This window comes from Notamacropus eugenii, chromosome 1 (assembly GCF_028372415.1).
Source record: "Notamacropus eugenii isolate mMacEug1 chromosome 1, mMacEug1.pri_v2, whole genome shotgun sequence".
NCBI classification, from domain to species: Eukaryota; Metazoa; Chordata; class Mammalia; order Diprotodontia; family Macropodidae; genus Notamacropus; species Notamacropus eugenii.
The window spans coordinates 485,364,005-485,390,285 of NC_092872.1; the positions used below are offsets into that span (position 1 = coordinate 485,364,005).

The following is a 26,281-nucleotide window of genomic DNA, read 5'->3' on the forward strand; positions in this document are numbered from 1 at the left end:
ATTATAAGAATATAGATGCAATAATTTTAAATAAGATTTTAGCAAAAAGATTACAGCAATTTATCATGAGAATAATACATTATGATCAGGTTGGATTTGTACCAGGAATAATGCAGGGCTGGTTCAATATTAGGAAAACTATTAACATTACTGATCATATCAACAACAAAACTAACAGAAACCAAATGATTATCTCAATAGATGCAGAAAAAGCTTTTGACAAAACACAACACCCATTCTTATGCAAAATACAACACCCAAAACACTGAAGAACATAGGAATAAATGGAACTTTCCATAAAATAATAAGCAGTATCTACCAAAAACCTTCAGCAAGCATTATATGCAATGTGGACAAGCTAGATGTATTTCCAGTAAAATTAGGACTGAAACAAGGATGTCCATTATCACCACTATTATTCAATATGGTACTAGAAATGTTAGCTGTAGCAATAAGAGAAGAAAAAGAAATTGAAGGAATTAGAATAGGCAAAGAAGAAACTAAGTTATCACTCTTTGCAGATGATATGATGATATATTTAGAAAATCCCAGATAATCAAGTAAAAAATTACTTGAAATAATAAACAACTTTGGCAAAGTTGCAGGTTACAAAATAAACCCACACAAATCTTCTACATTTCTGTATATTACTAACAAAGCCCAACAGCAAGAGACAGGAAGAGAAACCCCATTTAAAGCTACAGTAGACACTATAAAATATTTGGGAGTCTACTGGCCAAAACCAACCCAGGGACTATATGAAAACAACTACAAAATACTTTTCACACAAATAGATCTAAGTAAGTGGAAAAATATCAGTTACTCATGGGTGGGCTGAGCCAATATAATAAAAAATGATGATTCTACCTAAATTAATTTATTTATTCAGTGCCATACCAATGAAACTATCAGATAATTATTTTGTAGAGCTAGAAAAAATAATATCAAGATTCATCTGGAAGAATAAAAGGTCCAGAATAACAAGGAAACTAATGAAAAGAAATGCTAGGGAAGGTGGCCTAGCTCTATCAGATCTCAAATTGTATTATAAAGCAACAATTATCAAAACCACTTGGTACTGGCTAAGAAACATAAGGGTAGACCAGTGGAATAGGTTAGGAACCCAAAACACAGTAGTCAATGAATATAGCAATCTACTGTTTGATAAACTGAAGGACCCCAGCTTCTGGGATAAGAACTCACTGTTCGACAAAAACTGCTGGGAAAAATGGATAACGGTGTGGTGGAAACTAGGCATAGAACAACGCCTGACACTGTACACAAGAATAAAGTCCAAATGGGTACATGAGCTAGGTATAAAGATTGATTCTATAAACAAATTAGTGGAGCAAAGAATAGTGTATTTATCAGATTTATGAAGAAGGGAAGAATTTTTGACTAAACAAGAGATAGAAAACACTATGAAGTGCAAAATGGATAATTTTGATTACATTAACTTGAAAAGTTTTTGCACAAACAAACCCAATGCAACCAAGATTAGGAGGGAAGCAGAAAACTGGGAAAGAATTTTTGCAACTAGTATCTGTGATAAAGACCTCATTTCTAAAATATATAGAGAACTGAGTCAAATTTACAAGAATACAAGTCATTCCCAAATTGACAAATGGTCAAAGGATATGAACAGGAAGTTTTCAGAGGAAGAAATTAAAGATATCTATAGTCAGATGAAAAAATGCTCTAAATCACTATTGATTAGAGAGATGCAAATCAAAACAACTCTGAAATACCACATTACACCTATCAGATTGGTAAACATGACAGAACAGGAGGATGATAAATGTTGGAGAAGATGTGGGAGAGTTGAAACACTAATTCATTGTTGGTAGAGCTGTGAACTGATCCAACCATTCTGGAGAACAATTTGTAACTGTGCCCAAAGGGCCACAAAAATGTGTATACCCTTTGACCCAGCAATACCGCTTCTAGGACTGTATCCCCAAGAGATCATAAAAAAGGGAAAGGGTCCCCCATAAACAAAAATATTTATAGCAGCTCTCTTTGTGGTGGCCAAAAACTAGAAATCAAGGGGATGCCCATCAATTGGGGAATGGCTGAATAAATTGTGGTCTATGAATGTAATGGAATACTATTGTATTATAAGAAATGATAAACAGGAAAACTTCAGAGAGGCCTGGAAAGACTTATATGAACTGATGCTGAGTGAAAGGAGCAGAACCAGAAGAATTTTGTTCACAGCAACAACCACAGTGTGTGAGGATTTTTTCTGGTAGACTAGAACTTCATTGCAATGCAAGGACTTAAAAAATTCCCAGTGGTCTCTCAAGGCAAAATGCCTTCCACATCCAGAGAAAGAACTATGGAATTCAATTGCAGAATGTAGTAGATCATTTTCTTTTGTTTTACATTTTGGTTTGTTTTATGATTTCTCCCATTCACTTTATTTCTTCTATGCAATACGACTAAGGTGAAAATGTATTTAATAGAAATATATGTGTAGAACCTATATAAAATTGTATGCTGTCTCAAGAAGGTAGGGGAGGGAGTAGGGGAAGGAGGGGGAGGGAGGGCAAAACAATCTAAGTTATATGGAAGTGATTATAGAACACTGAAAATAAATAAAATTTAAAAAGAGACAATTCCAAAAAAAAAATCTCAAGCTTTTGCATTTCAAGACAAACTGCATGATTCCCAGAGACCAAAATTACATATGACTTGATGGAAACTGGAAAGGTCCTTGGTATATATGAGCAGAGTGCTGCATGTTACTACAAGTGATATTCAAGACATGGTGTAAAGGAAAAGCATTATTAAGGACATGTATAATCAGCAAAAAAAAAAAAAAAGACTTCTTGTGGAGAACGAAAGACAGCAGATGGACAGTCTTTGTAGAATATTGGCACCCCTCAGATATTAAAAGAACCAGAGGAAAGTCTTATATTTTGGATAAATCCTTTATCTGAGGGGTTCTTTACCTGGTGTTCACAGGCCCTTTAGAGGGGTCTGTGAATAGATTTTAAGAGGTCTGTGAACTTAGATGGGGAGAAAATGACTTTTTATTTTCACTAACCTCTAACCTGAAATCTAGCATTTCATTCATGAATGCAGACAATAAAATATTATTCTGAAAAGGGAACCAGAGGTATCATCTATGTTCTTTGGATTGTCAAAGGGCTCCATGATGTATGTTTGTCCTTTGTTGCCAAAGAAGACCATGCCATCAGAGAAATGATGACATGACTAAGATTAGGAATACCTGCTCTCTTTGGAGGATTTGAAGAAAAATATGGATAAGAAGCATAGATAATAAGAGGCTAGGAGGGGTTACAATTCATACCAATGGAAGGAACAACCACATTGTTGAGATCATGGATCTATTAAAGCAAGTATTATTCTGGCACTCATTGCTTTGTCAGTTCTATTATACATATTAGTCGGGGGGAGGAAGAGGGACAGTGCGGAAGGTGGAACATACCTCATCATCAAAGATCTGTCTGTAGACTTTTCCACTTTGAACTGTCTTCATCTTCCCCAACATGGAAACATTCCTTGGAAGAAGATTTTCAGATAATGGCCTTTTTCTTTCCAAACAAGAAACTGTCTTTGAAGTTTCTTCCCAAGTCTTTGTTGATAAAGATCCAATTGAAATTAGAAAATAAAAAGAACATACAAAATCAACCAGGAGACATTCTCACAGAAGCAAAACCCTATACAACAATGGGTGATGGAATCATGGCTTTTTAGAAGGTGGGTTCTATTGTCTTTACCACCTTGCCTGAACCTAACAGAATCACACAACATTCTCCCCACTCTCAACATGAATCTCCAATATACTCCCAGTCCATGAACAGGAAATACAGTACCAACAAAGCCCATGGCAAAGGGTGGGGGTGGACCAGGGTGTGAAGGAGAGGCAGAGAAGGGAGATTTATTTTTATAAATGAGGGAGTCAAAAGAAGTTGGAAATGAAATGAAAAATGAACAGTAACAGGGAACAAGACCTTATTCTTGTTGCCTCCCCTATCACCAAGGAGATAAATTATATGAGGAAAAACCAAAATGAGGGAGAGGGTGGTGGAAGAGTGGAGAGGATCTGGGGATGGGCTGGCAATCTCTAGATATTGTATTTGTGATGAATAAAATAAAGTCCTTAACCTCAGAGGGACTCACTGGCCAGATAAAGACATTATTCTTGTCACTCCAAGGGTAAAGTTAAATGACAATGCCAGTTACAACATGATACCACTGTCCTAGGTCCTAACTTTACTTAAGGGAGGGGAAGAGGTAGGAAGCCAGTCATATATCCATTCAAACAACTAACTGGTCTGCACTATGACAGTCACCTCTCTGAAGCCCTTACATAATGTTGTGTATTATAGTTAGGTGTGTTTGAGTCATATCTCCTTATTAGACTGTGAATTCTGTGAGGATGGGGACCAAGGGTTGCCTAAACTTTGTATCTTTCCTAACATTTAACACAGTATTTGTACAGGGTACAAAATATAACAAAGGTTTACTGAACTGAATAGAATTCAGGGCCACTGTGATTCTAGGAGCAGCCTCCTTGGGATACTGACTACTAGGGATCTCAGGTTTGAGGAGATGAGGAAAAGAAACTCTGAGATTAGGGGGTGGTAGTACTTGGGAGAAGCCAAGGGGGAGAGAATGATGCTGGGGGGAGGTGAATGTATATTATATGTGAATGGGGGGAGGCAATAGTCTGGAGAGATTCTCTTTCTGGCTCTGGGAAGAGAAGAAGTGGACAGATGGCTACCTTCATGGGCTATTTAGGGGTCAATGAACTGGGGAAAGATTTGGCAGATTTCCTAGAGGAGGACCTAAGGGAAAGTAGTGTATCGGAGGGAGTATGAATTTGGTGGAAAGGCAGGTGATTTGGGCGGAGGAAAGATAAATACGAAAGAAAGGGAGGATGACCTTCGGGGAAGGATAATGAGTTAGGGAGAGGGTGCCAAATGGGGAAGGATGAATTTGGAAGGAGAGGATGGTTAAATAGAGGGAGGAAGAATGGGGAGGAGGATGAATGGAGGAAAGGAAAAGGGGAAAAAAGAGGGAGGAAGGGAGGGGAATGAATGGGAAAGTACTCACATCCCCCAAATTAACTCTCCATACCCTCCATTTTCCCACTCTGTCGTACCTCAAAATAGAAACTACTTTTGCGGCTAAAGCTGGGCCCGCTAGGCACAGGATCCAAGAGGACACTGCCTGTTGAGATTTGAGGGCTCGGGACCGGGGGTCCCAGCTGTCTGTGGCGCGTCCTCACCATGGCAACGCTGCTCTGGCTTTCTAGCCTGACGCGGTGGAGTACTTTGTTTCATAGCCCCAGTGGTTGAGCTGTTGCCCCTAACAACAGGGGAAGCGTCTCTGAGATGCTGTCCTGTTCGCCTCCTGGTGGCAGTCTGTGCAAGCGATGGGCTCTGCCTACTCGTACCTCACTCAGGACTTTCTCCTCCTTTTTCACATTTAACACATTGTTTTTATTGAAAAGGGTAAAACTACATTAAAAGAAATGTAAGTAAGTAGAGACAAGAGGACAATAAACACAACGTAAATGGAAAGAACAACGACTCGCCAAAAAAGTTAAATGTAAATGGAACAAAATTATAAAGTGCCAGCAGAGCTGGTTGACCCTTCTCTCATAACCCTTCTTGGAGGTGGGAGGTCCACAAATGTTGACCTTTTCTCGAATTTTTTTGATGTATTGATTAATCATTATGATTTTTCCCTCTCTTTAAAAAAAATCAAAATGCCATTTGTCTATGAGACTCCCTTCTGGGAATGGGAATAGAAAAGATTTTGGGGAAAACCACGATGATATAAGAAACAGAATATATCAATGAAATGTATCAGTAAAACAACATATCAACAAAAACAAAAAGAAAAGAAATACAAAGTTAAAGAAAAACTTTAGTAATTTTCACTCTGATTTTTGTTATTTCTCTACTGTGAAGTTCCACTTTATACAAGAACTCCTGTTGCTTTAGTAATTGCTTCACCTTCTTAACTTTTGGAAATATTTTATTGATGTTCCTTTCTAATCACTTTCAGTTCTTTCTCATACCAGAAAACACTCTTTCTCCTCCCATTCATTGTCCCTCTCAAATATGTCTTTACTCCCTTCTCCCATTCATTCTCTTGTCCGAGTATTGCCTCTCCTAAATTTATCCTACCTTCCCCACTCATTCTTCTCTCCCAAATTAATTATTCCATCCTCAACTTTGTCCTCATTTCTTTCCAAATTTTTACTCTCTCCATTAAAGTCACCCACCTCTAATTAGTTTTTCCCCAATATACTGCCTTCCCCCAATTCTCTTGCAGACTGTGTGTCTGTTGACATCATCCTAGCAAAATTTGGGGAAACTTATTCCCAGATTGGCAGTGGAGGGGTAAATTTTTCAGTCGCAGATATGCATCAGTAGACATGTTCATAATGATGAGATAATGGATCCTTGAAGCAATGCAAGGACTATGGTAGGTGGTATAGATACAAAACATAAATTATACAGTTTTTACCCTGAAGGAGCTTCAAGTCTATGTATGGGGGTGGAGTGAATCAACATGTAAACACATAAAAGTGATAATGACAGGGGCATAAAAGAAAACCTGATAGGGTGTGCTAGGGAAATAGGAGGAAAGAATAGTGCATGCTTTCAGATGGGAGGAGGCAAGTAGGTAAAAAGTTTCATGGGAGAGGTACAACTTGATCTGAGCCTGGAAGCAAGAGGATTTTAATAGACTTCGTGGAGAGAAACTGATAAAAAAGATGGGTGTATTCCAGCATGGACAACAGCCTGTACAAATGCATGGAGTTACAAGGTAACAGGTCAACCTCAGGAAACAACTAGTGAGTCCAGTTTGGTTGTAACATAGAAGATTATAAAATAGATTGAAAATGTAGGTTAAGACTAGAATCTAGTCTGGAATTTAGGTCCTCAAATGTGGCCCTTTGACTGAATCCAAACTTCACAGAACAAATCGGTCAAAAGGCCACACCTAAGGACCTAGAAGCTCCAAGCTCAGGTTCCCCACCCCTGGACTAGATTGTGGAAGGCCTTGAATACCAGGAGAGGCTGTTTGCATTTTGTATCTTGGGCACAGGGTACTGGGGCCTGTTAGAAAGTCAAATGAGGCTGGTGACCTTGCACAGACCTCACTCACTCAAAACAAAGTCAAGTGCAAGTCATGTCATCATTTCTCTGATGGCATGGTCTTCTTCAGCAAGGAAGGACAAACAAAACAACAACCCTTTTCTCTAGGTGTGTGTCAGAGTAACTGACTGGACCAAGGCTGGCAACTGAAGTAAATCTGGTGGTAAATTTAGATATTACTCTCAGCTACTAAACCTGCCCTGTATAATTGGTATAAGTGACTTGCTCTGTCCCTTTTTTCACATTCCCTTTCTAAGACCAGGCCTCCATGCCACTTCCTGCTATCTCTTCACCAAGTTGCCTCTTCACCCCTCCCATCTACCACTTTTCAGCTCTTTTCTATGTATTGTCTTACTCGTTAGAATGTAAACTCCTTGACAATAGGCTTTTGTTGTTGTTTATCCTTCATTTTCATAGAGGACCATTGACACCACAGGATGATGTCTTCACTGAACTAGAGATAAATGAGACAGAGCTGCACAAAGTCATCAGCCTCACTCTTCCAGAGTCATCAAAAGTCCAGTGGCAGGACAAAAGTCAGGATGATTGGAAGATGGCCCCGGATGTAGTGGATGATGTTTGTGTCTTCCATATCTGAACAAGCTCTAAGCCTTCCACAGTGCCTAGTTCAGTCACCTGCATTGGAACAAATTATTCTCATCCTCCCATTCTTCACATTCTGGGGGTCGCTACCCCCCTAACTCACCAATGGGTTTGTGGCCTTCCAGTTACCTGTCTGCCAAGCTGGTTTAGCAGGGTATGGCCACTGTGCATGCTTCTTGGAGCCACAGGTGAGAGTAGAGTGCCAGGTGGATAGAAAGGTGGATGAGCAGCCCTGAAAAGAGCTCACCCCAGAGGAGCTTGTCCTCCTTCAACACCCATGTATCCCTATATATATGATAAGCAGTATAGAAATATTTATTCCCTTCTCCCTTCTTCCTTTCCCCCTTCTTTCATGTCATTTCTACTTCCCTGCTAAGCCCGCTGGGGATTCTGATATTGGAATCTAATTACAATGACTCCATTATTATTGATAGAACACAGTTCATTATAGAAATATTAACAAAGCTTTCCCTTTTTAAAAATCGGTTGTCTTGGTTTCATTCTTAAAAATTTATCTGTCTTAATTGCATTTCTTAACAAATTTTCTGTAAATTTGCTGTGCCTTCACTCTTTGGAGAGGCAATACTTTTCATAATCTTCCATTAGATTTTATAAATGTTTACACAGACTATAAATGACCCATCAAGGACACCCTACTACCCATCCATCCTCATTTCCAGGCAATGGAGAAAGTCTGTCTCCACATATGCCCAAAGTATCTGTTCTTGATGATCATGTTGCTCTTCTTGGCCATTGGGCAATAGGCTTGCTAGTTTACATGTTTTATAGCTTCTTTTTACAGGTGGGGAGTACAGTGGAGAGTATTTGACCTCAAGTCAGGGAGACTTATCCAGAATCAGATAATTCATACCTGTGTAAATGGACAAATAGTTTAAGCATAGTTTCCTCAACTGTAAAATGGGGATAATAGTGGCACCTACCTTTCAGGGTTGTTTTAAGAATCAAATGAGATTATTTTTGTAAAGTACTTAGCATATTACTTGGCAGGGTGCACTTTCTGCATTAGGCTAATATTCAGAAAAGTATGGGAGATCTTTCTAGCTGGTTTTAGGGATGAGAGAAATAGCACAATTAATACTTTATGAAATATATGTTAATACAAGAGGAATAGGCTTGGGATTTTCCCATAAGCCTTATAGAGATATTTAGGGTCCTGTTCCCTCCCTCTCCCCAGGTAGACAAGACTCCACCTGGGAATTCTAGCTCAGATTCTGTAGAAAAGTGGGGAACAAATTTCCAGTACAAAAGATTCTAATAAGGTCTTACTTATTACATAACTATTTACTAACACGGGCATACACATATATATTCTGTAACAAGACACTGAATCATTTGCATTCCTCAGAGTTTGGAAGGATAGCCCTTCCAGTTATAAAATTCTAAGGTGCAAAACCATATCCTCCCATTTTTAATAAGAAAGAGGGTATAGAATCACAGAGATAGGCATTATGGAAAACATTGCAGCAGTTGAAGGTTTGTTGGCCTCACCACACATTACTGAGTGGGGGAGAGAGGTTACATTTTAAGCAGAAAAGATTACGTATTTTAAAAGGAAACATTTGCCCTTACCTCTTAAAGAAATTATGAGCATTAGGTGGCAGGGAAAAAAAGTATTTTAATTTTTTTTTCCTCTAGGGATCCTTTAAAGGTTCCTGAATTTATATGAGAGAGGAAAAGGTTAACAGTAGCAACTTTGCCCAGGCTGGCTTCCTGACTGTACTATGACAGTGAAATACCTGTTGTTCCCCAAGTACATGCTGTTATACAGTATCCCTGCTAATGTCTACAAAGAGAAACACCAATTTCCAGTTAAGATGTTGATGCGACAGAACATCAAAAAGCCCAGTTCTCTCATGTACACCCTAAATAACTACCAATAGAGGAGATCCAGGAACTGAAGAGAAATCAAATTAGATTCCTCTATCCATTCTAAGATTGCACAAAAAGAGAACCAGAAGTCTGTGAAAACTGGGAGAAGCTTCATACCAGAGAATCTGGCTTGAACTCTGATCCGTGGAATTAAAGCCTGTAGGAACATGAGACCTCAGGGATACTGGAAGCCAATGAGTTCTGATAATTTGGGCCTAAAGCCATCTGGACCTTGGCCTTGGCCTGCTAGAATAGAAGTACGGGAGAAGGCCAACCTCCATAGGTCACATCACACCACAGGGAGAAAGGTCTAGCTTCTTTTTCTCCTTGGAACTCTGAAAACCATAGCAGGAGAAGGGGCCAATTCAATGCCTGTGTGCATGCTGGGGGGCCTTGAAGGAAGCCTAGAGAGAGCTAGATCTCCCACATCCAACTGTGGCCTTTCAGGGACAAAGCAAAGAGCCAAACAAACTGCTAATAAGGAAATATTCAAGGAGAAAGAGATAGAGATAGGACCAGGCCTGTAACCACATTGGTCTGCTAGGAGAATGAGACAGAAACAAGAAACTGAGGCAGAGGGTAAGGATTAACACCAGCTACTCCATTCACAATGGCAGTTACAGCAACATCCAGCTTATAGAAGGGACAGAACCAGACAAAGCACACCCAAATCCTCCAAGTGTTTGGGAAAGGGCAGATGACGGACCTCATACCAAGCCCCAATCCACAAACTGAGACAGGAAAATATGAAAAAGGGAAGAAAATATCAATCATAACTAAGAAATGCTATTTGTAAAGAGAAGACCAAAAGATAAAAAGCAGAAAGAAGTAACTCCCTAATCAGTACAATCAGAGACTTGGGGGGAAGATGACTTGGCCATAAGAATCACAACAGTGGCCGAGAAAAATAAAACACAGAATAAGAAATGAAATTGGAATTCAAATAAGAAATCCAGAGGAAAAAAATCAGAATGAGAATAAATAGCTTAGAAGAGAAGTTGGAAAACCTTACCTAAGTAGCAGATTTGCTGAAAAATAGAATGAAATAAACAGAAGTCAAAGAAACCATAAGAATCCATTAGAATTTCAGAAAATATTAGGATAAAATTGAAAAATAGATGAAATTAACCTATCTTCTATCAAATACAGCTGACCTAGGAAACAAGTGAAAGGCAGATAAATTAAGAATCATTGGAAACAAAGAAAAAAATGTCCCTGATGGATTCACAAGAGAATTTTATCAAACTTTTAGTGAATAGTTAGTATCCATGCTTCACAAACTATTCTCAAAAATTGAGAAAGAATCCTTTTATAAGACAAATATATAATACCTAATACCTAAACCAGGGAAAGATAAAACACAGGGGGAAAAACCTACAAGCCAACATAATCTTTGACTCAAAAATTTAAAACAAAATCCTATCAAATAAATAGCACTTTATGCAAGAAATCATTCATTATGATCAAGTGGGATTTATACCAGGGATGCAAAGATGGTTCAACATTAGGGAAGAAATCAGCATAACTAATTATATTAAAAACCAAAACACCCAAAATTACATAATGATTTCAAAAGATGCATATATCTATAAGTATATGTGTTTGCATATATATTGCATTCCTCAAAAGATAAATGATCAAAGGATAGGAACTACAATTCTCAAAAGAACTGCAAAGTGTTCAAAACCACATAGAAAATGCTCTAAATGATGAATAAGAGAAATACAAATCCAAACAATGCTGAGGTTTCACCCCTCATCCTGAAAGCTGGCAAAAATGACTAAGAAATTACAACAGTCAACTACAGGAGTTGCAGAATGATAGGCATACTAGTACATTGTTGGTGAAGCTGTGAAATGGTACAAATCATTTTGGAAAACAGTTTAGAATTATGCAAATAAAATGTTCAAAACCTTTGAACCAGAGACTCCATTACTAGGCATATACTCCAAAGAAGCCATTGATAAGAAAAATGTCCCAAAATATCTATAACAGCACTTCTTTTTGTGTTAGCTAAGAATTGGAAACAAAGCAGTTGTTCATAAATCGGGAAATAGTTAAACAAATTGTGATAATGAACTAATAGAAGATTATGATGGTATAAGAAATTATGTAAAGCATGGAAAGATCTGTATGAACTGATGAAATAAGCTGAACCAAGAAAACAATTTACACATTAACTGCAACAATGTAAACAAAAAATGACATGCCAAAAAATAAAGAAATAAGAAATAAATGTAACAAAATTATAAAGATCAAGCAGGGCTCAAGTAAAAAGAAATAAGAAGATAAGAAGAACCCCCTCACTCACCCATCCCCTTTATGGAGGTGGGAAGTTCACAGGTGTGACACTGTGCACATATTTTATATTTTTTTCAATGTTCTCAATCATTTGTACTGATTTTTTTCCTCTCTAAAAAATAGTATTTGTCCCCTTTGATCTAGCAATATTGTTTCTAGGGCTGTATCCCAAAGAGATCATAAAAATGGGAAAAGGACCCACATGTACAAAAATGTTTATAGCAGCTCTTTTTGTGATGGCCAAGAACTGGAAATCGAGGGGATGCCCATCAATTGGGGAATGGCTGAACAAGTTGCGGTATGTAAATGTAATGGAACAGAATACCATTATACTATAAGAAATGATGAACAGGCAGACTTTAGAAAAACCTGGAAAGACTTATATGAACTGATACTGGGTGAAGTGAGCAGAGACAGGAGAACATTATACACAGTAACAGCCACAGTATATGAGGACTGTTTTTGATAGACTTAGCCTTCACAGCAATGCAAGGACCTAAAATTTTTCCAAAGGACTCATGAAGAAAAATGCCATCCACATCCAGAGAATGAACTATGGAGTTGGAACACAGAATGAAGCAGATTATTTTCTCCTTTGTTGTATTTTGTTTTTCTCATGGTTTTCCCCATTCATTTTAATTCTTCTATGCAATATGACCAATGTGAAAATGTGCTTAATAGGAATGCATTGGTAGAACTCGTATAAGATTGCATGCTGTCTTTGGGAGGGGGAGAAAATTTAGAACTTAAGGAAGTGATTGTTGCAAACTGAAAACAAATAAATAAATAAATTTGGAAAAAATAAAATGAAAAAGAACAAAAAAAACCAAGAAGAAAGCAAAAAAAAGTGGTATTTGTCATGGGGATGACTATTTGAGAGGGGGAAAGGGAGGTAAAGATCAATTGAGGAATGACTTGTATTCTTATAAATTTGACAAAGTTTTTTATATATTTGAAAGATAGGACATTTATCTGAGAAATAGTTTATAAAATTTTCTCCCAATTTTCTGTTTTCCTTCTAAATTTGGCTATATTGGTTTTGTCTGTATAAAAACTTCAAAATTTAATGTAATTGAAATCACCTATTTTACACTTCACAATGTTCTTTATCTCTTGCTTATTTATAAATTGTTCTCCTATCCATAAGTTTGATAGGTAATATGTTCCATGTTCTTCTAATTTTCTTATGATATCTTCCTTTCTAAATAGGTCATGTAACGATTTTGACCTTAGTAAATGGTGTAAGATATTGGTCTATGCCCCAATTTTCTGCCAGACTGCTTTCCAGTTTTCCTAAAAATTTTTACCAAATAATGAATTCTTATTCCAAAAGCTTATATCTTTACATTTATATCATTTGACTATTAATATTAATTTGTAATGTTACCTTCTCTGTTCAAAACATCATCTCTTATACTAGCTTACAGAGAAAACCTTCCCAGTCCATTCTAGCTGAAGAATGTTATCACATTCCTATCTTTCCCAAGGTCTGGGCTGGAAACTAAACTGAACTAGTCAGCGTCACCAAGAGCTACTCCTATATCCTTCTTCCCTTCATTAGAGTTTGGAGCAATCTGGTCTACAAAGGAGAAACCTAGACAGAGAGATCCTGATCAGAATGGCTTTCCTTGCCTAGATTACTAGAGGCAACTGAATCTCATAACTTGACCACATTCTCAGCTTTCACTCTTCCCCCAACAGGAAGAGTTGAGAACTCTTAGCCTGGTTATGGTTGTGGTTGTTGTCCAAGACTTTACAAAATGATGACCAGAATCTTGTTGAAGCTCTAAGGTCTGGGGTATGGAAGACAATGAAAAGCAGCTGAGTTGCACGGGATCAGTAAGCCACACCCAGAAGGAGAAAGGTCCTGCAAAGCCCTTAGAGCCTGCCTTAGCAACAGAAAGGCCAGCACCAAAGTGGACTTGGAGCTACAGGCACAGTAGGAGAAAGGCCCAAACATTAAGACAACCTGGACCTGAACCACAGCAGGAAAGGATAAACAATTCCTGCAGAAAGTGGGGTCTAGTCTTAATCACTAAACTCCCGTTCAAATAAAGCCTACCAACACCATCTAGTAGTGAAGGAATAGAGTTTGTCCTAAGCAAAATCCTCCAAATCAAACTCTGAGGCTGGTGATAGAAGTAAACCCAAAATCTCAAAACAAAACAAAACAAAAACCCCTTAGTTTAAAAACTTTGAGCACAAGCATATCGATCAATAGGGAAGATGTTTAAATATAAGGGAATATAGTCTCCAAGATATCTAAATTAATCCAAACATCTCTGAATAAATATTACAAGAAAAAATTAAATTAACACTTGATGAGGCAGAGAACCCTGTGGGATTTGTAGTAGCCTTGGAAACATAGCAAAATGTTTCTGAATATTTCAAAAGAAAAAAATCACAAAAACAGAATTATGACCTAAACAGCAGAAATAATTGTAAAAGCAGAAAAAATTTGAGTCCACAGTGATAAATCTCAATAGAGAAGTGAAAGTGTAAACAACTTAATGAGAATATAAATATACAGAAGCATCTGAAAGAAGAAAACCAAATACAATCATGTTAAAAGAACATATGATTTCTTCACAAGCAAATCATATTTATTTTGAGGACAGAGTACATAGAGACAACTTATGAGATCCTAGGTCTCCCAGAAGAACATGACGTGTCCAAAAACCTGAACACCATAACGCAAGAAATAATACAAGAAAATTGCTCAAACTTCTAAACACGGAAAGTAAAGTGACAATCAAAAGAATATACAGATCACTTCAAAAAAGAAATCCCTATGCTGTAAACTCCAAGTTACATAGTTGTTAATGGAACAATTCCAATGACAAAAAGCAAAATCCCCATGAAATCGGGGGAAAGACCTTTAAATAGAAAGGAAAGGAAATTTGGATAACACAAGAATATTCTACATTCACCAGAAATTGCAGAAGAGACCTATGATCATTCTAATAGACAAAAGTCAAAATTCAAAACATAGAGATAAACAAGAAAACTTCATTATGCTAGAAGGAACCACATACAATAAATCAATACTAATATTGAATTCATAGGCTCCAAATGACAGAATCAAAATTCATAAGGGGAAATTAACTGGATTAAAAGAAGATATAAATAGTAAAACAACAAAATCAGAAGACTTTAATGTTGCCCTCTTAGCCTTGAACAGGTCTCACAGAAAAATAAACAAAAAGGATAATACAGAATTGAACAAATTGATAAAGAAACTAGAGCTGAAAGACTTATGGCATCTTCTAAAGACAATGCACATATTTCTCAGCAAATGAAGCTATTACAAAAATTGACCATGTATTAGATCATAGAAATCTTTGAAATAGATATAAAAAAGTAACAATGGTAAAAATAACGCAATGCAGTTAAAATAACAATTAGTTCAGGGAGCAAAACTTAAAGACATAGATCTAAATGGGAAACTTAACAATAACGAATAGGACAAAGGACAAATCGCAGAAATAGTTAATAATTATGTGAAAGTAATTTATGATGAAGCAACATACCAAGATTTCTAAGAAGCACCTAGAACAATCCTCAAGAAAAATTACATCCCTAAAATATGCATTAACAAAACAAAAAAAGAAAGTATTAGTAAACCGAATGTACATTTTATTTTTTTCCTTAATAGTATTTTATTTTCTTTCAATTACATGTAAAGATAGTTTTCAACATTCATTTTTATAAAATTTGGGGTTCCAAATTTTTCTCCCTCCTCCCTTCCCTCCTTCCTCCCCTGCCCCAAGACAGCAAACAATCTAATATAGGTTATACTTGTACAATCATGTTAAACATATTTCTACATTAGTCATGTTGTAAAAGAAGAATCAGAACAAAAGGGAAAAACTATAAGAAAGAAAAAAATCAAAAACAAAAGTGAAAATAGTATTCTTCAACCTGCATTCAGACTTCATAGTTCTTTCTCTGGATGTGGTTAGCATTTTCCATCACAAGTCTTTTGGAATTGTCTTAGATCATTGTATTGCTAAGAAGAGCTAAGTCTATCATAGTTAATCATCACATAATGTTGCTATTACTGTGTACAGTGTTCTTCTAGTTCTCCTCACTTCACTCAGCATCAGTTCATATAGGTCCTTCCAGGCCTCTCTGAAGTCTTCCTGTTCATCATTTCTTATAGCACAATAGTATTCCATTACATTTATATACCATGACTTATTCAGTCATTCCCCAATTGATGGGCATCCCCTTGATTTACAGTTCTTGGCCACAACAAAAAGGGCTGCTATAAATATTTTTGTACATGTGGGTCCTTTTTCCTTTTTATGATCTCTTTGGGATACAAATCTAGTAGTGATATTCCTGGATGAAAGAGTATGCACAGTTTTATAGCCCTTTGGGCATAGTTCCAAATTGCTCTCTAGAATAGTTGGATCAGTTCGCATTGGTGTTCCAATTTTCCCACATTTTCTCCAACATTTATTATTTTCCCTTTCTGACATATTAGCCAGTCTGATGGGTGGTACCTCAGAGTTTGTTTTAATTTACATTTCTCTAATCAATAGTGATTTAGAACATTTTTTCATTTGATTATAAATAGCTTCAATTTCTTCATCTGAAAACTACCTTTTCATATCCTTTGACAATTTATCGACTAGAGAATGACTTGTATTCTTATAAATTTGACTCAGTTCTCTACATATTTTAAAAATGAGGCCTTTATCAGGAACACTGGCTGTAAAAATTGTTTCCCAGCTTTCTGCTTTCCTTCTAATCTGGGTTGCATTGGTTTTGTTTATGCAAAAACTTTTCAATTTAATGTAATAAAAATGATCCACTTTGCATTTCACATTAAATATACACATATATATGTCTACATACATACATATATATGACTTTTATATATTTATATATAAATATATGATTACATATTTACATATATTGTATATAAACTATATATAGTATATATACACATATGTCTGCATATATATGCATTATATATCTATATATTGTATGTATATGTATGTGTATGTATGTGTGTATGTATATATTTATATATTTTTTTTTTCTGATTCTCACAACTCTGAAAGGCAGGTGCTGTCATTATTCTCATTGTAGCAGTGAGGAAACTGAGACTTAGAGAGGTCATATGATTTGCTCAAGGTCACAGAACTAGTAAGTGTTAAAAGCAAGATTTGAACTCAGGTCTTCCTGACTCCAGTACTCTTTAGAATTTATCACACTAGAGACAGAAAACTGCTCTCAAATTAATTTCAGCTTAGGCTGGGTTATAATTGACTTCTGGGAAGGTGTTGGCTTTACTGTCTTCAAAACAACTCCTTCCTAAGAAGAGGCCTTTCGTTTGTTCCGAATCGCAGCGTGGTTCTTAGGCACGGCCACATACCTCAGTTTCCTGAGGAAGGCTGGCCGCCCCAGCAGCTGCTCATCCCATAGATATTCTGGGGAAAGGACTTTGGTAGGTTTGTGAAGAAATAGGTACTTGTTCAAATGACTCTCATCATGCCACACTGCCTCAATGTTATTGCTCTTGTCTACCAACATAGCCTCATGACAAGCCTTGGTCATTTCATAAACCTGTTGTACTTTCCCCCCAAAAAAGCCCCCAGCATAGTAAAAATCACCCTTGCCCCTGGGAATGTAGGCTTGGGATTGAGGCCGGCGTTCATAAGTAAAGGCCTTTGGTTGAGCTCCGTAGAAGCCAGGATGAAGGGTGCCAAACAATCTGGAAAGGATCTCTACCCCAAGGTGATCACTAAACTTCATGTCTACATCCATACATACCAGGTAGTCTACCTCCCGGAAAAAGTACTGATGAGAAAAATTGCTAATCATTTCCATCCGGTGCATGGAGATATCTTGCCACCGGGCATAGTTCTGGACCACCAACGTAATGACCTTCCTTCCTTCTTGGAGGGGAATTTTTGGAATGTCAGCAGGCCGATCAGTGAATACATAGTAATTCACTTTGTATCCTACCATGAAATACTTCTCTGCAGTTTCAAGAAACAGTTTCAGGAAGACCACATACCTACGGACAATAATTGCAGAAGGAGGTTTGAATAGGTCAGAGAATCTTTTATTTTTGTTTCATTATTTATAATTCCCAGAGGTAAAATTCTGTATAGAAAATCTGTTTATTTCCATTCAACAAAACACATCAGGCTCATAAGAAAAGAGGCTTGCTGTTAAAAGGATTGTCTGAGTCAACTGTTCTGTCTGTGAGTGTCTCTTAAAAGGGATTCCCAAGAGGCCTGGAAAGCTTCTATACGCTCACCTCTTCGAAGGGAACTCCATCAGCCCTACTCAGCTGCCTGAAACAAGTATTTAAAGACTCCTGGAGTATGTGTGCTGTAGGCCACCATGATCATCTATGATTATCTCCACGGATAATTATTTCTGTCTGTCACTCCTCCTCTCTTATGGTGCTTCTGGAATTCATGAACCTTCTCTCCAGGCTGTAACTCCCAGAAGCTGGAGTCACATGGCTTGTTGATGAGAGATAATGGGGAGCCCCCAAAAAGCCTCTCCTTGTCATTCTTACTTGTTCACAATGGGGATAGGTCATCTAACCTCTCAACTGAGCAGAAGTTTACTGTGGCTTCAGGATGGGCACAATAGTGGAGAAGTACATTCTAGTCCTTACTTAAAGGATCTCTAGCTTATTTATTTTCATTATTCTCTCCAAATCTATAAATCCTCTGGATAGAAAAAGCTGGGCGACTCCACTAAAGAAATAAGGAACATTTTGGGTGCAATTAAGAAGAAAAAGACAAACACTGGAAGCTTGCAGTGCTATATTAAAACAAGAGAGAAGAGGTGGGGCAAGAATTGGAACCTCTCTGTTTGGCACACAGGGGCAGTAAAAGGATACCAAGATTTTGACTTCAAAGTCTGAGTATTTTTGTATTGAATGGTGTCAATACTGGAAAACTGTTTGTATGTGATTAGATCTTTTAAGAGAAGGTCAACTCACTCTTAATTAATTATTTGAATACTCAGTTTTATGAGGAATAGGAAGATTCTAAAATATCTGGTATTTGCTGTTATTGTTTAGTCATTTTTAGTCATGTCTGACTCTTTATGACCCCATTTTAAGGTTTTCTTGGCAAAGATGCAGGAGTGGTTTGTCACTTCTTTCTCCAGATCATTTTATGAGGAATTGAAACAAACAAGGTTAAGTGACTTACCCAGGGTCACACAGCTAGTAAGTGTCTGAGGTCACGTTTGAACTTCCTGAGTCCAGCCCAGCCTTCTATTCACTGCTCTACCTAGCTGCCTATTCTGGTATCTGAGTCCTTATTTAGTCCCTTTTTATTCTGGTCTGAACTCTGAAAAGATTAAAAGATAAAAAAATTCCTAAGATTTATTGCATCAAAAATAAAGAGGCTAAATTCATGACTCCTCAACAAATTAGACATGATTTCCTGAATATGGAATCATAAATTATAATGCAAACAAAACTGGTTGAAATTTCTCTGAATTTACTGTGAATTGTCAAATCAGAAATTAAATTTGAATACTTATTATCCATCCCAGTGTAGACTGAGTATTCCAACACAAGTTGTTTTATTATTTTACTTCCTTTTGTGTTCATCCCATCATTCCCCCAACTGGCTATCCAGCTGAGATCATTTTCATGACCCAATAATGATTTCTGTGCCATGCCTATAAAAGGCATAGCCCAGTTTTGCCATTTGTTAACTTTCAATCTCTTAGAAACCTACATCCTTCTACCATGATTATATTAGGAGTTCCATTTTTTACTGCAAGAGCTGAGGTCAGCCCTCAAAGGACCATCATAGACTTCCTTCTTCTTTTATGTCCTAAAGACTATTGTGCCTGAGTCTCCACGACAGCCTTCACTGTCGAATTCTTTACCTGTCCTTCCCTGCTTAGTTCTGAAGGTATCAGTTGCCACTTGAGGTGGGCTGCTGCCTAAGGTTTTTTCTTGTTGTCCTTATTCCCCATAGTGTTCCCAGCCTTGGAGGTCTCCAGCAGAGACACAACAATCCAACTGAATGACTGTTGTTTTGTGCTACTATTTTTGTATTACTTCTGTGAAGCTTCCACTCAGCCTCAGCAACAGACCACTTCAGGAGCCTGATGCAGGGCCACTTCCAATCCCGTAATATAGGTGATTGCTCCACCTACCCTAAAGAACCACAGAACATCTATTCCATCCTACAGCTTCCTCCAGATTAAAAACAAAAACATGACCAACATGATTGGGACTAAGATGGCTGAGAACAAAAAAATGCATGTCCTTCTTTACTATGAAGTAACATCCTTCTCCTCTTCCAATTACATAGGCCCTTCAGAACCCAGTACTTACTTTTTGATTGCAAATATTGTCAGTCCAATGGTGATATTCCTGTCCTGGAACTGCTCATTCAGGATATCCTTATCAAAGGTTCCATCCCAAACAATGGGTGCTAGCCAAGGAGTCAGGAGGGGGACGTCAGTGCGCCTATGGAACATGGAATCTTTATAAGACTATATTGGGGCTGAGAATTTTAGAGATCCCTTAGCTCAATCCCCTCTTTTTTGAGAAGAGGAAAATGAGTCCCAGACAGCCAATTATAGGCAGCTACTTGATGCAGTAGAAAGAGTGTTGGGCCTGAAATCAGGAAGACCTGATCTCCAATCCAGCCTCAGCCAATTACTGACTGTAGCACCCAAGGCAAATGCCTCAGTTTCTTCAACTATAAAGTTGAGATAATAACAGCACCTGGCTCTCAAGATTTTGTGAGGATCAAATGAGATCATGTTGATAAGGTACTTAGCACAGTATCTGGCCCATAATAGATGCTTAATAAATTCCCTTACCTTTTCCTGTACTGATAATGATAATTTGCATGTAGATAAGATTCTCTGTTATCTCATTTGAGTCTCACAACAATCCTGAGAGGTAGGGTCTACCTTTATCCCCATTTTACAAGAAACTAAGATCCAGGGAGTTTAAGTGATTTATCCAGCTAAGAGTGATATTGCTAGTAAGCATGAATATGAGCCCAGGTCTTCATGACTCTAAGTCATGTAACTCTCCTTCTGACCTCAGGTCCTTGGAGCCTAGTCTCGAGTTTCATTCTCTATATTTCACTCCAAGGTTTTTCCTCCTTATCTACTTGTGGGGGAAATGATTCCTACATAATTCGGGAAAAATTATTATATTATTGAAATCCAACTTTATGTGATGAAAGGTTTGTCCACACCCTGACCTCAGTAATTCCAGGAAAACTAGAGAAGGTTACAAGGTATTTTGGGATCCCCACAGGTCCAGGCATCTTCCTAACTACAGGCCCTACACTCTATCCACTGTGCGTCTAGCCACGTGAATAGAATATTTACATGGACTCATATCCATTTCAATATACCTTGCTCTTTCTGCAACTTTGCTTACTTCATACATTCCAGGGGGCCACCCTTGTCTAAATGTTATAATGGCAACCTTTCAAAGCTTGGGATGGCACAGAACCACACCTCTTTTCCAGCTCACTCTCCTTTACCAAACTGCCTAATAAATTTCTTTCTAAAACTATTTCAGATTTTAGGGTTTGTTCTTGGGAACAACACATCCATCTAGCCTCCTATCCATGGGTTCAAAGAAAAGTTTTTAAGCATTCACTATGCGCAAAACATTGTGCTATACACTGGGGGTACAAAAAGAAAACCATAACAGGTCCTATGCTTAAATACTGACTATTTCGAATTGGTGTACTTCTCAAGCCTTTCCTCTCCACAATTTATCCTCCACACAGCTACCTAAGTGATCTTACTCCAGTATAAATCTGGCCATGTTCCTCTCTTACTTGATACTCCCCAATAGCCCCCTATTACTGTTAGTACCAAATGTGAACTTCGTATGTCATTTAAAAACATTTACCAGCTAACTCCACACCACCATTCTAACCTCATTGTGCATAACTCACCTTCATGAACTCAAAAATACCGCCAAAGTGGCCTCCTCACTGTTGCTCAGACATAGCATGCCACCTCTCATCTTCATGCCTTTGCAGAGACTGTACCTCATGCCTGGAATGTACTCTTTGCTCACCTCTGCCTCTTAGAATTCTTTATTTCCTTCAAGTGCCACTTTGTAGGTGAGAGGTTTCCTAATCATGCCTGTCGCTGATGCTTGCTCCATGAGTGTTTATTCTGAACCCTTTGAAATATACATGTATGTAAATACATATTTATATATGCCTTTGTTGTCTTGCTCAAAAGAATATACACTTGTTGAGGGAAGGAACTCTTTGATTTCTCACATTGTATCCCTAGTGCCTGACATATAGTAAGTACTTAATAAAATTGATGAGAAGAAATTATTTGATTTTATTCAATTAACACATATTTTTTAAAAATACATCACATCCACAATATTGCAAGAGATTTGGCCAGAAATTCACCTTATATATAAAATTTTTAATGTGATATAAAGTAAAACTTCAAAATATCACTAGTTAATATATGGTTGAGATGGAGAAACTGGAATATTCTTTATTCCCCAGTAATGGGGAATGAATGAAAGTACAGTCAGTTGCGCAAAAGAAGGCCAGGAAGGCTATGCCATAAAGAGAGAGGTGGGTCTCAGTAAGAGCCAGAAAACTGAAGGAATAGGAAAAGAAAAGATATAAGATGAAAACTAATTTGTTGCCTATGGAACTGGCATTCCAAAGGGCACAGAAGCTTTAGAGTAGGACTTTGAGGAGATTAGGTTGAAGAGAATGGGAATATGAAATCAGGCAGTGGGGAACAAGAAATGGAATTTGAATGATGACCACTGGGAATTCAGAATCACTGGGTGGGTGACATATAACCAGGGGGGACATTAGGGTGGCACGTGGTCATTATGCTTTTGCAACATTCAGTTGCAATTGTTTTATTCTTGTTCTTTCTATTTATAACATTGTGAATGCAGTTTTCTTGGTTTTGTTTTCTTCACTTTATATCAGTTCATAAAAGCCTTCCCATCCTTTTATATATTTCATAGTTTTATAATATATATTTATATATTTCACAATTTCTTACAACACATGAATATTACGTTGTATGTAGGTTCCCAAGGAGGGTGATAACCAGCCCTGGTGGTGCTGAAATAATCTGGGGAATGGAAGTAGCCTGGGGTGCAATTGAGGGCCACTGAATAAAATTAGGGGGACCAGTGGAAACATAAAGAAAGAAGAGGATTTTGAAAAATCATCCATACATGTTTTATCTATTGTGTAACAGAGTTAAAGTCATAGTGATTACATTATTTTCCAAATAAACACACAAAAATGCAAGTTATAAATAGTGGTCAAGTCCACAAAGAAGCAAGCGTTGGCAAGAAACTTGTTGAGCATTATTGGGAAGTCCAGCATACATCGGCAGGAATATGTATGTGCAATGACTTGTTTACAATATCATACCATATGGTTACATGATACAATATCGTATCATCAAAATTTCAATGCAGGAAAAAATCCACAAATTTTTATTTTATATTTTTTGAAATGATGCAAATTTCCAAAAAAAAAAAAAAAAGGGCTGATAAAGGGTTAAAAAAAGCAGATTTCAAAGGGGTCAATGAGCAACTTTATATAAGGGCATGGTAGGCCAAATAAGTTTGGGAACCTCTACTCATATACCTCAATTTGTTTAGCCATTCCCCAATCAATTGGAATCTACTTTATTTTTAGTTTTCCGCTATGATAAAAAATGTTCCTATAAATATTTTGATGTGTATGGAGCCTTTTCTGACTGCTAACTTCCTTGGAGTATATGCGGAGCAGTGAGATATCTGAGCCAAAGGATATGGACATTTTAGTCACTTTTTTGCATAATGGTTCATCGTTTTCCATATGTTTTGAGCTAATTCACAGCTCTACTAATAGCACGCTAGTTAGTATCCCTTTCTTTCCACAACATCTCGAACACTATTTCCATGTTTTATCATCCTTACCAATCTGTTGAGTGTGAAATAAAACCTTGGAGTTTAAAAAAATGAGTTTTGCTTATTATTAATGTTTGAAGAATATTTAATATTGTGGTTAATAGTTTACAGTTGTTAAGAAAATAATTTGTTCATATCTTTTATCTATTAGGGAATAGCTTTTGATCTTATAAGCTTCTATTAGTTCCCTATATGACTTAGAAATCAGACCTTCTCAAAGATTTTTGATACCAAATTTTTTCCCAGTTGACTACTTCCCTTTTTCTCCTACATGCATTAATTTTCTTCATACAAAAACTTTTCAGTTTCATGTAATCAAAAATTTATATTTAATCTTTTGTAATTTACTTAATTTTTTTTTAAGAACTCACTCCCTAGCCATAACTGTAAAAGATACTTTATTTGATTTTTTTATGGACTATAGCATGACATTTAAGGCTTTCTCATACGCAATTTATCTTTGCCCATAAATATAAGAGTAAAGTAAAGATGTTCACTTTCTTAGATGTCATAAGACATAGTTCTAGAAAGGACAGCCACAAATGAGAGTAAGAAATTAAAGGCATGAAAAGAGACAAAGAGGAAATAAAACAATCTCAATTTAATAATATCATGAATGACTTAGAAAATCCTATTGAATCAACAAGGAAACTAATAATGTATATTAGTGCATAAATACCTTACAAACAAATGCAGAAAAGTAGGAATACTAAATGGATCCTTTACTGATCATAATGCAATAATCAATAACATAAGTAAAGTAACATTGAAAAACAAACCCACAAAAATCAATGACATTTCCATAAAAGAATAACAAAATCCAAAAGGGAATAATAGGAACTTTATACTCAAAATAACCACAAAGTTCATAAAATATCTGGTAGTCAATCTACCAAAGTATATTTAGCACATATATAAATACAATTATAAAAATAATCCTTAAAAATAAAGAACAACCTAAATAATTGTGGGAGATTCATTGCTCATGGTTGAACAATGCCAATATGTAAAAATGATAATGCTACTAAAATTTATTTTTAGATTTAGTCCTATATCAATCAAACTTCAGGGGGATATTTTACAAAACAAAATAATGACAAAACTGATTTGGAAGAAGAAAAAGATCTCGAATATTCAAGGATATAAGGAAGGGAAACAGGACCTCAAAATATATTATACAGCAGGAATCAGTAAAAGACTATTTGGTATGGGTTAAAGAACAGGAAAGTAGGTCAATGAAATAGCTAAGGAAGAATAAGAAATAATGGTATTTAATAACCCAGTTTTTAATAAATGCCAGAAACATAAGTTAACCAGGAAAGAACTTTCTTATTTGCTGGAAAAACTGGAAAAAAGTCTGGCAGAAATTAGGTTTAGACCAACAATTATACTATATTCCACAATAAACTCAGTATGGACATGTGACATGAATATCAAAAATCATACCATTTACAAAATCAGAGGGCTACCTTTGTAATTTAGTTTGAGGTTCAGCCTTGGGCTTTTCTTGGTGTTGGACACAGAGTTGAACTGTAGAGTTATCTTGGTGTTGGATACTAATGCTCCTGAAGAAAAGAGTTAACAAGGTTAAATTGACTAAAATATACATTTGACAGAATATATTCCAGAAATTAGTAACGTGTCCAAGGACTGATTGCATGCAATCATTAGGGACTAGAAAGTACTTGAAGGCATCTAGGCCATGCTGTAGACAACTTCAAATGCTAGCCTGAGATGTGGGCTACGTAACAATGAGGGACTTGGGGGTGGGGAGGGGTGACTTGGATCACCCAAGTCTTGGTCAAAGAGATATCAATTTCCATATTATCTGTCTGGAAAAAAGGGAGAATCCACATTTTCCCAGACCTGTCTGAGTAAACACAGTGGACAGGAATTCATCCATTCACCTAAACTTAGAATTTTTTTTACTATCTTTGATGAGATATTAGCCAGAGTAAGTTTTTGAGTAAGATTTCCCACACTGGTTGATTTCTGGATGAAGAAGTAGAAAAGGGGAAAACCTTAGTCCTAATTCAATAATTAGCTATAAATATATGAAAGAAACAATCATTTTTCTCATACATAATCCCTTAGCAAGCTTAATTTTAAAAAAGAAAGAAAAAATTGCTAGTATAAAAAATGATAAATATCAGAGATAAAGCAAGCATGTCCACTATCACCATTACTAATCAATATAGTGCTAGATATGAGAGGTATAGCAATAAGAAATAAGAGAAATATAAATGAAGCTGAAAATGAAAGCAAATTAATAAATAAGCATAGAGGAAAAAAGGAAACAAAACTACCATTTTTTGTATGTGACATGATAGTTTATTTAAAGAACCCTCTAAAGCTAATCAAAACAAATTGTAACTTCAGCAAAGTTATATAATATAAAATAACTCCC

At 36.7% G+C, this 26,281-nt stretch overlaps 2 protein-coding genes across 6 annotated transcripts in view; both read right to left on the reverse strand.

The window, feature by feature from the left end:
• The window catches only part of CCDC180 (coiled-coil domain containing 180), a 154,117-nt gene extending 148,775 nt beyond the window's left edge, over nucleotides 1–5,342 (reverse strand). For all 5 annotated transcript variants that reach the window (XR_011972245.1, XR_011972244.1, XM_072632833.1 and 2 more), the window contains exons 1-2: nucleotides 5,135–5,342; nucleotides 3,455–3,601 (exon numbers count right to left, since the gene is read on the reverse strand). Coding sequence is in view for 3 of the 5 variants with exons in the window: in XM_072632833.1 (XP_072488934.1) it covers nucleotides 3,455–3,601; nucleotides 5,135–5,263 (276 nt within the window). In the remaining 2 variants the exon portion in view is untranslated. The remainder of the gene's footprint in view (nucleotides 1–3,454; nucleotides 3,602–5,134) is intronic.
• A 238-nt stretch (nucleotides 5,343–5,580) lies between these two features.
• ABO (ABO, alpha 1-3-N-acetylgalactosaminyltransferase and alpha 1-3-galactosyltransferase) overlaps nucleotides 5,581–26,281 on the reverse strand; it is a 47,361-nt gene continuing 26,660 nt past the window's right edge. The window contains exons 4-6 of the mRNA XM_072632834.1: nucleotides 25,344–25,439; nucleotides 20,275–20,409; nucleotides 5,581–17,970 (exon numbers count right to left, since the gene is read on the reverse strand). Of these exons, the coding sequence (XP_072488935.1) occupies nucleotides 17,265–17,970; nucleotides 20,275–20,409; nucleotides 25,344–25,439 (937 nt within the window). The 3' untranslated portion in view covers nucleotides 5,581–17,264. The remainder of the gene's footprint in view (nucleotides 17,971–20,274; nucleotides 20,410–25,343; nucleotides 25,440–26,281) is intronic.